Source organism: Hemibagrus wyckioides, linkage group LG04 (genome assembly GCF_019097595.1).
Source record: "Hemibagrus wyckioides isolate EC202008001 linkage group LG04, SWU_Hwy_1.0, whole genome shotgun sequence".
Lineage (NCBI taxonomy): Eukaryota > Metazoa > Chordata > Actinopteri > Siluriformes > Bagridae > Hemibagrus > Hemibagrus wyckioides.
The window spans coordinates 16,692,795-16,705,279 of NC_080713.1; the positions used below are offsets into that span (position 1 = coordinate 16,692,795).

General features: G+C 38.4%; 1 protein-coding gene across 1 annotated transcript in view; it reads right to left on the reverse strand.

The window, feature by feature from the left end:
* Positions 1–7,279: 7,279 nt before the first annotated feature.
* hydin (HYDIN axonemal central pair apparatus protein) overlaps positions 7,280–12,485 on the reverse strand; it is a 76,582-nt gene continuing 71,376 nt past the window's right edge. The window contains exons 74-84 of the mRNA XM_058388292.1: positions 12,208–12,377; positions 11,922–12,120; positions 11,657–11,815; positions 11,167–11,447; positions 10,290–10,509; positions 9,966–10,178; positions 9,497–9,660; positions 9,222–9,372; positions 8,877–9,107; positions 8,445–8,669; positions 7,280–7,915 (exon numbers count right to left, since the gene is read on the reverse strand). Coding sequence (XP_058244275.1) covers positions 7,403–7,915; positions 8,445–8,669; positions 8,877–9,107; positions 9,222–9,372; positions 9,497–9,660; positions 9,966–10,178; positions 10,290–10,509; positions 11,167–11,447; positions 11,657–11,815; positions 11,922–12,120; positions 12,208–12,377 — 2,526 coding nt within the window. The 3' untranslated portion in view covers positions 7,280–7,402. The remainder of the gene's footprint in view (positions 7,916–8,444; positions 8,670–8,876; positions 9,108–9,221; positions 9,373–9,496; positions 9,661–9,965; positions 10,179–10,289; positions 10,510–11,166; positions 11,448–11,656; positions 11,816–11,921; positions 12,121–12,207; positions 12,378–12,485) is intronic.

A 12,485-nucleotide genomic window follows, 5' to 3' on the forward strand; every position in this document is an offset into this window, starting at 1 on the left:
TGGGGGCGATGCCCTCCCCCCGCTCTGACATCAGAGCTCACGGCACACACACACACACACACACACACACTTCATAATATCACTAAACAGATTTCTTCGATTATCTAATGGAGGCCTATCTTTTTGCTCCCTATATCCTATCTTGCAGTAATTATGTGTTTAGGCTTTGTACAGTTTATTTTACTGAACACGGGTTTGGCTTTCATATCATAACAGATCATTTCTACTAGCTTAACATATGTCCACTGACAACGCCGAGTGAATAGAACATGAACCGAACAAAATGAATAGAACATAGTTTTATGCAAACAGTTATAATGATTTTGATTACAGGTTGTGCATTTGTGCCAACAAACCCTATCATGTTCCAAAAAAAACAACAACTTACAATTACATTCCACTTTCCACATTTAGTGATTTTTAAGTTGATTTCAATGCAATGAATATTTCATTAACAACAAAATAATCATCAGATTCCAAAATTTTACTTGAGAAAGAACATCACCTCATATCTAAACTCTGAGTCTCTCACACTTTCTAAACTTTTTTGCTGGACAATTCAGTTGTTGGATTCATTCACAAGTGGACTTGACTGTTTGTGGTGTCCTCATTTCTCGTTGCAGTCACTTGGTTGAGAACCCAGCCAGCAGTGTTTAAATTATATAAATATTCTTGGAAATTATAATAAAAGTAAAAATAAAGAATTAATCATAACTATCATAGCAGTGAGGTATTATTCCACAGGTAGGTGCTGAACACCTGCAGAATAAGTAGCATGAGGATGAATCAACATTTTAAGAGTTAGGATTGAAAACAGAGCAAATGGACATACAAAATAAGAGAACTGTCATGAACTAAAGTGAGGTGAATGGTTTATTTTTAATAAAATTAAATTCATTTTTAAAATTGTGTGTGTGTGTGTGTGTGTGTGATAGGTGTATGCAGGGGCATACAGAGTTGATAATTATATTACTGCAGGGGGTGCTGTAAAACATATTAGCTTTTCTGGAAGCCCCTCATCATACTTTTGAGCTGGTTTGATAGGGTAGATTAAAACAACAAAAAAAGTATATTAAAAAAAGATTAGTGTACAGACTGTGATTATCCTATACAGCAGATAACATACTGTGGCATTTCATAAAAGTATACATTTTATGATAAGAGACTTATTTAATTGTAAGATTTAGCCAAAGTTTATTAGCCAATGTTCTGTCCTTAAACTCTATCACTGAACTATGCACAGTGCCAGCAAGTTTACAAGGTCTAACCAAGGTCTTTCTTAACCCTGCTAGACCATTTTCAAAATTTTGGCAAGAAATTTGAGACACTGATCAAAAGCATACATGTCTTGGAGGTATGAAAATGTCCTTAGAAAGGACAAGCATTCGCTGAGAATACTGATAAGAGCCATCGGGAATGTCATAATCTAAAAGTAGAAGCAACTAGAGCCCTGAACAACATGATTCAGTTCATTCTATGGTATAGATTATTAAAAAGATGGAAGTACACTGACATAGCGTAAAATTATTTCCTATAATCCTTGTAGTTATTTATTTACAACAGAAATACAATTATATATAACATAGCATTATTATCATCTTCATTTGCAAAAGAAAGGTGTTTTTTATTTCATCATCTACTGCAGAGTCTAGCATACACTGAGCAACAAAACTAAATATATGGAAATTATTTCTCTGTAGAAGAATTCACCTATGGCTATCAGAGTAAAGTAATATAATCTGACATTAGAAGTGATGATGAGTATATACTTATGTTAACTGTTATTGTGTATGTGTTATTTCATATTTACAACACTTCTGTACATCTCAATTTTTCTTTATGAAAATGTAGAGCAGCTAAAATAGGCTAGCAATTAATTCAGAGCTGTACAATGAGTATTTTTGTTCACTTTCAAATGTATTAAACAGCAACATGAGAGAGCCAAATGCTGCCAATTGACGTGGAACGAAAAGCCACATAAACTTGAAGTTGGCTTAAGGGACTTTCAGATTAGCTTTGCTCAGATAGAGAAGTTCTGCACTTCAGTTCCAGTTTATTTGTTCTTGTATGTGTGCTGATATTTTTAGCTTCGAGCTACCTTTGATGTAGTCAGAAGCAGTGAAACGCTTCTGACTACATCCCTCTGACTTCATCCCTCCTGCTTGATCTATCCCTTTGTGTGCTCTGCTCTTCATCTTCATCAAGGGCTGTTTTTGTTTAGAATTGTAACACAAAAGGACACTCCAATTCATTGACTGTAGGGGAAGTAAAATTACCTTTTGAATGTTAGTTAAGACAACATGAAACCCAGAAATGTCAAAAGGGCCTATTGAGGAACCATAATGCATGTAAACTGTACCAATAATAAGTGAGAACCTGGTCATATCAATGTCTGTTTCTCAAATACGAAGCAAATGAATGGCACTTACTGCATGGATGGACAATATGAATATTCAAAAAAGGTTCAAAACAGCTTTTGAGCAATCTAGCCTGCTTCATGTAATAACTATTAAAATGAAACCATGCTGAGATTTATTACAGTGAAAAAATTGGAGACCCAAGGGAGATGGCAAACTGCTGTCACCTCCAGCCATGCAAGTAACAGCACCAGGGTTGAAAACTAATTGTCAGGAGTCCCATTAAGAGTGTGGGGAGTGAATCATTTAAGAGGACCAGACCTAGACAAGGACAACGGAACTTGACATTTAACACATTTTAAAATACTTTTGGAGTGGGGTGGAATACCCAGTGTAAATTTGTGACTATAAACAATATCCAGCAAAGCACAAAACCTTGGTGTACTTTTGGACAACCACTAGTTTTGGAGGCCACTCAGGTGCTTGTTCAATTCCTTGTCATCTTAAAATTTGATCTTTTCATGCATGTACCTGCAACTGATCCAGAATCATTATGTTTATATATAGTCTTCCTGATGCTATATTTATGAGAAAACTGATGTTTACCTGAAATGCCAAACATGGACCAACCTCCACTGACATGAAGACATTTATTAAACCTCACTCTGTATCATCAAAGTACAAATAATTCTCCATAATACCACAAAATAATTTAAACTTATTGACTTATTTAGAATTTGAATAAACAAATTTGCGTGTGTTTAAGTGTTATAATATATGTTGTACTGTAAGAGATTAATCATGAGAGAAAGAAATGGTCTGCAAATACATAGTAAATACATCTAACTTACAGACAGACTGACAGTCTCAAATGCTATTCACACTTGTTGCATTAATGCTAGACTCTTTATACAATTTTAATTCCCTATACAGAAGATTATTCTTAAGTAAAACTACCACTAGTATGTAAATTGTAATTATTATTATTAAGTCACATTTCTTTCTTTCTTTCTTTCTTTCTTTCTTTCTTTCTTTCTTTCTTTCTTTCTTTCTTTCTTTCTTTCTTTCTTTCTTTCTTTCTCTCTTGTAAACACAGAACTAGACAATTTATTGCTTAAAATCCTCTCAAATATCAGATGCATTCTAATCTTTTCAACTCTCATTAAACTGAATTTTTGTGAACACCAGATGACATCACTGTTTTGCTTAATGAGTGAAAAAAATGTAAATGTGATATATTAAGTAGGACTATTATGAAACAGTGTCATTTAAATAATTACTTAATGCTTTACCTTATCTAAACAGCTCGGTCCCAATTCTTCAAGCCATCATGGCATCAACTTTGCCTTTCTCTGTTTGGTGTACTCTTAAACTCTGAAGCAGACTGCCACAAATGATCTTAAACCTGTAATGTAGAGTTCATCAAAAGAAGAGCTGGTATTTGGTTGCAAACCGTATCAATAGTATTCATAATTTGCATGCAATGGTTTAACTGTTTTTTGACTGATTTGAAGAATAGCAAAGAAAATTTTGTTATTCCTTCAACAAACACAAAAAACAGCTGAGCTGGGTTGTCTGTGTTGTGTCAATTGAACTGACTGATCTCTTGGTGAAAATAACAAATGCTGTTGTACTTATGTTTAAGATATCTCTCTGAGACTGGCAATAACCCCACAGAATGTAATACTGAGGTGAAACAAATTAGAGACTTTAAAGTAGAGACTGAGGCTATGTTTCTGTAGAAAGCATTGACAAGCTTTACATCCATCCTTGGGTCACATGATACTCTTCCTCATTCAAATGGCCTTTAGAGGGTTGGCATTTGCTGGGTGTCTTTCACACGTCTTGAACTGGATTCCAGCACCAGACATAGGGAGCTGGGGACATCAATACTGCATAATCAGCAAAATTTCTACAGCAATGATACTAAAATAGGCTTGAATCAGTGAAGTTTCACAGACTGTTCTGATCTAATGTCTTTCTAGTACTTCATGTTAACATTATACACTATATTGCCAAAAGTATTCACTCACCTGCCTTGACTCGCATATGAACTTAAGTGACATCCCATTCCTAATCCATAGGGTTCAATATGACGTCGGTCCACCCTTTGCAGCTATAACAGCTTCAACTCTTCTGGGAAGGCTGTCCACAAGGTTTAGGAGTGTGTTTATGGGAATTTTTGACCATTCTTCCAGAAGCTCATTTGTGAGGTCACACACTGATGTTGGACGAGAAGACCTGGCTCTCAGTCTCCGCTCTAATTCATCCCAAAGGTGTTCTATCGGGTTGAGGTCAGGACTCTGTGCAGGCCAGTCAAGTTCATCCACACCAGACTCTGTCATCCATGTCTTTATGGACCTTGCTTTGTGCACTGGTGCACAGTCATGTTGGAAGAGGAAGGGGCCAGCTCCAAACTGTTCCCACAAAGTTGGGAGCATGGAATTGTCCAAAATGTCTCGGTATGCTGAAGCATTCAGAGTTCCTTTCACTGGAACTAAGGGGTCAAGCCCAGCTCCTGAAAAACAACCCCACACCATAATCCCCCCTCCACCAAACTTTACACTTGGCACAATGCAGTCAGACAAGTACCGTTCTCCTGGCAACCGCCAAACCCAGACTCGTCCATCAGATTGCCAGATGGAGAAGCGCGATTCGTCACTCCAGAGAATGCGTCTCCACTGCTCTAGAGTCCAGTGGCGGTGTGCTTTACACCACTGCATCCGACGCTTTGCATTGCACTTGGTGATGTATGGCTTGGATGCAGCTGCTCGGCCATGGAAACCCATTCCATGAAGCTCTCTGCTACTGTTCTTGAGCTAATCTGAAGGCCACATGAAGTTTGGAGGTCTGTAGCGATTGACTCTGCAGAAAGTTGGCGACCTCTTCGCACTATGCGCCTCAGCATCCGCTGACCCCGCTCCGTCAGTTTACGTGGCCTACCACTTCGTGGCTGAGTTGCTGTCGTTCCCAAACACTTCCACGTTCTTATAATACAGCTGACAGTTGACTGTGGAATATTTAGGAGCGAGGAAATTTCACAACTGGATTTGTTGCACAGGTGGCATCCTATCACAGTTCCACGCTGGAATTCACTGAGCTCCTGAGAGCGACCCATTCTTTCACAAATGTTTGTAAAAACAGTCTGCATGCCTAGGTGCTTGATTTTATACACCTGTGGCCATGGAAGTGATTGGAACACCTGATTCTGATTATTTGGATGGGTGAGCGAATACTTTTGGCAATATAGTGTATGTACAGTTAATTAATAAATATTGCTGTTTAACATATCCACAATCTTGATTTTTTTTTATAATGATATCAGCCCTGTTGCCAAATGAAAACTGAATATAGTACTAGGAAAATATTTTATGCTTACAGAAACACAGGTCCATAGCTACTAGTCAACACTAGTTAGTCTTTCTAATGAAATTTGTGGTAATATGCCACACATGGCATAACATAGCTAGGAGAATGAAAATGAATTTTAAATAATGTAAAGAAGAACATAACAGTAACAGGACAAGATGCATTTAAGTTTTTTCATATAAAAACAGGAGGGAGAACTATTAGGAACAAACATGCTTTATGTGAGATAAATGCATCACACTTTGCTGATTAATAAATAAAATGTGCACATTGCTATGGTATAAGTGGAATAAAACATGCCATTGATCCCACTGTGTCTTGTATATGAAACAAATATGCACACACACACACACACACACACACAAATAGAAGCAATATCCTGCTGAGGGTTAAAACACCCTAGTCTTTTCCTTTGACACAGGTAATTAAGGTATTCCTGTTAAAAGGCAGTTATTTAATTGGCATTAGGAACAGCACAGCTCTCCCACATAGAAAGTGTGTGTGTGTGTGTTTGTGGTCCTATAGTGAGGCATTCAAAAGGAAAATATGGCTTTTTCATACATTGCCAGCAAAACATTTCCTGCTTTTCCTCCAGAACCTGGGCTTGGCTTAATTTTGACAAGCAGTAATCTTTTATCTTTGCCAGAGTTGGGGACATATACCAGACCCCTCCAAATAGCCCCCACAGTAACACAACTGCTCCCCCTATTGTGGCTTAGTGGTGCTTCTGTGGACATGAGAAGGCCCTTAACTGGAGTGGTTACTCTAGGTAATAGTGCTATAGGCTCATTAACCCCTTGCTGTGGCTCTCTCACGCTCTGTCAGTGATCTCCTGTGCTCACTAAAAGATGGACACATTGGCATAAAGCCCCACTGGAGCTGCTGTCCGACAGCACTTTCACCAAAAGAGCCATTTTGTCTTGATTGCTCTGAAAATGCCTTATGACTGCAAACAGCCACATGTAAAGCCATCAAATGCAACTCAGTCTTCTTTATCAGCACTACATCAGTGAAGAGTCTCAGACCTAAGAGTCCATTTAACCAATAAGGACCGATTATTATTAGTTAAAAACATTTATATGACAGAATGATCTGGCTACCATATGCAGCTCAATGTCATCATATTGCTAATTGACCTGCTGGGGCTCAAGAGAATGTTTGGAAAAGAGAGTGCATTGAACAAATTGAAAATTGAGAGCCAATTTAAACCGTGCCCCTATGAGGACTGATGCTTAATGTCATGCTGCCCTTGCTTTAGCTCTCCTCGCCCACTCTCTCATTAAAGTACTCCCACGCTCTATGAAGTGTCTTGGCAGACTGTTAAAAACATTCAAATATTGGATAAACTGGAGGCAAGTCTTAGGGTTAGTGATCAAATTCATATTGCATATAGAGTAAAGGAAGAACACCTACAGGTCTTTTACATTACACTATTGCAATTACTTTTGATTTTACTTGTAACTGAAATGTAATTATGCTAATATTACTGTAGAGTAAAAATTATTATTTGGGTTTGTTTGGTTTTAAAACAATTGTACAAGGCAAAAAGTGACCACTGTTAAAACATTTATTTACTTGGAAACTACAGTTTTATGTTTAAGATAAACATTCAAAAGTTTATCAATATTTTTAATATAAACATTCATAAGTTTTGTTCTTTTGACCTAGGCAGCACTTTATGACAGTTTCTCTCTTTGAGGCTGCTCTGGGGAGATGCCCTTCAAATAATATACCCAGGAGAGTCCCTGGCCATGGCCCTCAGTGCGTGGACTAGAGATGATCAGTTTTCCTGTGCAGGGGATCTTGGAGCCTGGCTGTGGGCTCTCAAAGCTCACAAGAATTTGGTGTGTCTTCTTTGAGCGAATGGTGTCCATGCCCTTGATGGTGAAGGCTGGGTTATCCACTTGACAAGAAAAGGCTGTGGTCTCCATGAAGACATTCTTGAAGGGAATGGAGATGTTGGAGCCAGCACGGATGACCATGGGTCCCTGGGCTTTGGGAGGTGTGCATGTTCCATACAGAGGGAACAGATAATCTCCTCCAGTGCTGGATGATAGAGTCAATAGGCTTCGCACCTCACCTAATTGGCAGGGCTCAAAGTAGACCTCCACACTCACATCAGTGCCTGCTTGGGAGCTTGCTGCCACTGGGATTACATTTTTTTCCACAATGAAGTCCTGATGGTCTGTCTGAAAATAAGTTTAGTAGGATTAACAGGAGTTAATATGTGCAAAAGCTAAATTTATTTTATACTGTTGTTCATCCTGCTTCCTATTTTATTGCGAAAAGATTATTTATTTTTATAGAATATTTGTTCATTTCAGCTATTATTAATACATATATAATAACTATCCAAACAGATGAATAAACCTCCAAACATGACTAGGGATACTTCTGATATTTATATGTGAGTAACAGCAACTAATTGAACATCAACCAAAATCTTGCACTGCAATTTAAACATCTTTCAGAATTCAAGCCAACCACTTTTTTGCTGCTGGAAAACTATTTTAGTACTGCTTTTTTCTTTGGTAAAACATGGGAAAAGTAGGTTATTTTAGTCTAAATAAAACAGGTTAAGATAAAGGTAGTTTCATGGTATATAAAGAGAGACTTGCAATGGACAGAGTTACTTCTATAGTCTAAACAACAATTTCATTCATTAGAATTAAAGATGTAATCTACAATCTAAATATGGAAACTTCAACAAAGCTGTACCTTGCAAGTGTACTCAGTCTTGACACGGGAATAGCTGGTGAACTTGGCAGTGAGATATTGTCCGCTGCCCAGTGGTGCTCTGAAGTAAAGGGGTTTCTCAGGAGGAGCAGGAAGCGCACGGAGTAAAAGCTCATAGTGGAAATAACCCAATTCATTGTTATACAGCATGAGCCGTGCTGTAGTCTCACCTGAACGGAGAGGCTGGTACTCAAACCTCAAGGTTTCCTGGGAGAGAAAAAAAATAGCAAGAGAATGTGTGCGTTTTTGTGTATGTGCATGTGTGTGTGACAAAGAGAGAGAGAGAGAGAGAGAGAGTATTAATAGAAGTCCTTTGAAAACTTCAACACAGTAAGAACAAACAAATGATAAATGCCTTTACTCATCAGCAACATTTAAAACTCTAATGAACAAGGAAACTAAAACAGGTAATACCGTAGATTGTGCAGGCACTGAGAACTGAGGTTGCACATTAACATCCACACTGCGGCACTCGGTTGTGAACAACAGGTTCATGGGTAAAGGATTTTCCAATTTCACACAGCCTGAAGTCACCTGCCTAACCACTGTCACCATCTCAATAGTACTAATCACTCCTGGAGGTGTGGCCTTGAAATTGAGGTAGTAGAACTGGTACTCGCCTGTGGCCTCATTTTTAAAGGTCAGCTGTGGAATTAAAATGTAGGTGTAAAAATGACAGAAATCAGTTAGACTGACTTATTAATACTGTATAATTGGGATGGTACAACTGTAATTATCACAGAATGGATATGGTACTACCCTGGCATTGTATTGGCATTCCTTGTAGCTGAAGAAGGAGATTTTGTAATCCCTTTTAGTCAAAGCTGAAACATCCACATAATCAAGCCCTTTTAGCGAGACCGTGCTGTCAGAACGTTCTGGTTTGATAATCTCCATTATAGCACGGAATCTGCACAACAGGAGCACAATGCAAATTATACAACTATATAAGAACATCCATTTAGACCTGAATCATTATTATTATTTGTGTAATAAATACAATAAGTCTGTGTATGTGAGCTGGTGTGTAGTACCTCTGAGGTTTGGGCAACCAGTTATGAACAGGCACAATCTCTGTGTAGGATGTCTTGCAAGGTACTTCACGGCTGATTGTGCTCACAGCTTTAGGTGGCTCTGCCGTGCCCTGTAGGGTGTACAGCATGCCTGAACCATCGGGGAAAGAGAAAAACACGGAGCCCTAGAACAAACATAAAAGCACATTCTCTCTCAGGATTTTGCATACAGCTCCAGGAAAATGGAGGTCTTTGTTGATTAAAAATGTGCTACATTTTGGGTAGTTTCTCATGTATTCTTCACTGTTTACAAATAAAACTGATTGAATTTCCTAATTACACAAATTCACAAATTGTCTGAAGTAGCAAACAAAGACCATTCAAAGACAACTGACATTAATTACACTGTCAAACAGGGATTCCAGGCTTGTCCATGTTCTGTCAGTTTACTTAAACTAAACAAACTGATTTCTGGTGTAGAGAGATTTACCAGGTGCTTTTTGCCATCTGTGGTCATGGCCATGGGCTTATAGGTGATCTCATAGGCTTTATTTTGCTGGTAGGGCTCAATGAAAAAGGAGAGTGAAGCACTCCAATGTTCACCCTCAATAACAGGCTTCAGGTGCCAGCGCTGGTTAGTATTATTAGACAGAGACACAGACTGAGTGCAATGACTACGGACCTGACACACAAAATTCAGCACCTGTGGAGGGGAAAGAGGGAGCATTTATATAGGACTTTATATAATATATAGGTCACGGATCATAATAATACAAATAATACCTTTGGTAATCACACAGAGACAATGTTTTACCTGATTGGCAACTGGCAGAGCAATGCAGGAGCCAACAAGGGTAAGGGTCACAGGCTTGCCCCCTTCTATAGAGCAGAAAATGTTATCATAGCACAGATCCTGCTTGACCTCCACAGGAGCGAAAGTCACCATCAGAGGTACTTCCATTCCTGGGCAGATATAACCTTCAGTTGGGCAAATACTAAAGTCTGGAGCAAAAGCTTTGCCATCCCACTTGAACCTGATACAAAAATACACACAAGGTCTTTACAAAGTTATGCAAAATAAGAATCCACAATGCTTGATTTGCCAGAGCATAGCAGTTACTGCAAAAGTAATAAAAACTTATAAACCACAATTCATAAAATATGTGTACAAGAGAAAAACAATTTAGAAAGCTAGAATGCACTTAATTATCATATTAGGTAAATGATTACATCTGAAAAAGAAAGAAGATTAGTGAATATAATCATATCAGGATAAAAAAATATTATTCAATAATGGATTCATGGGCAGAGTGAATTGTGAACATTTGTGAACATTAAAAAAAGAACAGTGAATAAAGAGTAGCTCTTATTTCCTTTTCCAAAGTGGGAGTGTCAAATTCTGCTACTATTTTACACCTTCTTCTTCATCTTCTTCTTCTTCTTAAACACAACAAATTCTGGATGGTAATTCATAAATTGTGCCTTTGCTGTCATGTTCTTTCTACTACCAAGAAAGTCTTTTAAATAGATCCTGGAACCATGCAAAAGGGTCTATTACCTGATGAGCTCAATAAACAAGGAAAGTGCTGAAGCATGCATTGTCATCTTTCAGGATTGGAGTCTAACACCTCTGCTCTAGAATATAGCATGCAAAAGATGGTAGATATGAATATGAACATGTATATATGTACCTAGCCCCAATGTCTCCTGTATTTTGCAGCATAATCTGACGTGTGGCTTGGCCATGCTGGGCCACACCGCCGAAGGACAAGTAGTTCGGGTCCAGTGTAACCTCCACACCCTGGCAGCAGCCTTTCAGCACTAGTAAGGGACGCATGGTACCTAAACACTTTAGCTGCACCTCCTCACTGAAGGGGGCCATGCGTTGCTGAGGGCTAAAGAGCACCTCCACTACACACTTTCCCCCTCCGCCCTTCAATGTCACCTCCCCACTTGGATTGACTGACAGGGCCTGAAGAACATACATACTGAAGTGGGACCACTCATCATTTATATTAAAACATACTATTCTTAAACAATTGTGACTTATTGTGTACTAATATAAAAAAGGGACTATACTGTACTTATTATTACTAGTTGTAATAATAATAATAATAATAATAATAATAATAGTAATACTAATAATACTACTAATAATAATATTGTACAAGTGTGTCCTACCTTAGAGTTCAGTAGAGTCTGTGCAGAGGGTGTGAAGATGAGAGAGATAGTCAAGGAAGACAGACTGTTGTTGATCAGGGGGATGAGCTTCTTGCTCTTCTGGCCCACCTGCAGAGTTCCAAGCTTAACAGTCTTTAATTTTGGATCCTCTACACCAATCTAGGGAAACCAGAGCCTGATACTATTTAAAATTATTTAAACAGATCAAAAATGCATGATAACATGTAGGCCTTTCCAAGGGCATCAATTTTTTTTTCGTTCTCACCTTCAACTCAATACCTTTCCCCATGATCTCCACTACCTGTGTGGAACACTCATTTATCTCAAAGACCACCTTTTCGTGGTAGCGCATTGCTTCTCGGGGGTAGAATGTTATAGGTACCTCCATGATCCCACTAGGGGGCAGCACGCCAGGCATGAAACCCACTTCCAGAAAAGGGGTGTTGGAGAATAAACAGTCCACACTGTAATAAATGATGAGGAATTATACAGTTAAAATTGTAACCAAAATATGAGTTTATAGTTTATGCATAATGAGTCCCACCATTTACCTGATTCCTCTTTCCCCCTTGTTGCTAATGAGCAGTGTACATGTGGCAGGCACCATGCCAGCAGTGTAAATGAAAGTCTTTCCAAAATTGTACTTGAGGAAGGAAAACTCCAGCCCCAGGCTGGTGGTAGAACCCAGCAGAGTGCAACGGAAAACTGGGCCATCCTTTACCTACAGAGTAACATGAATCAAAAGCATGAATCATAAATATTTGGCCAATAAATATGAAAAAGTTGTAAAAAAGTAAAAGACAGAGAGGCAAAAAAGAAACAGAAAGGA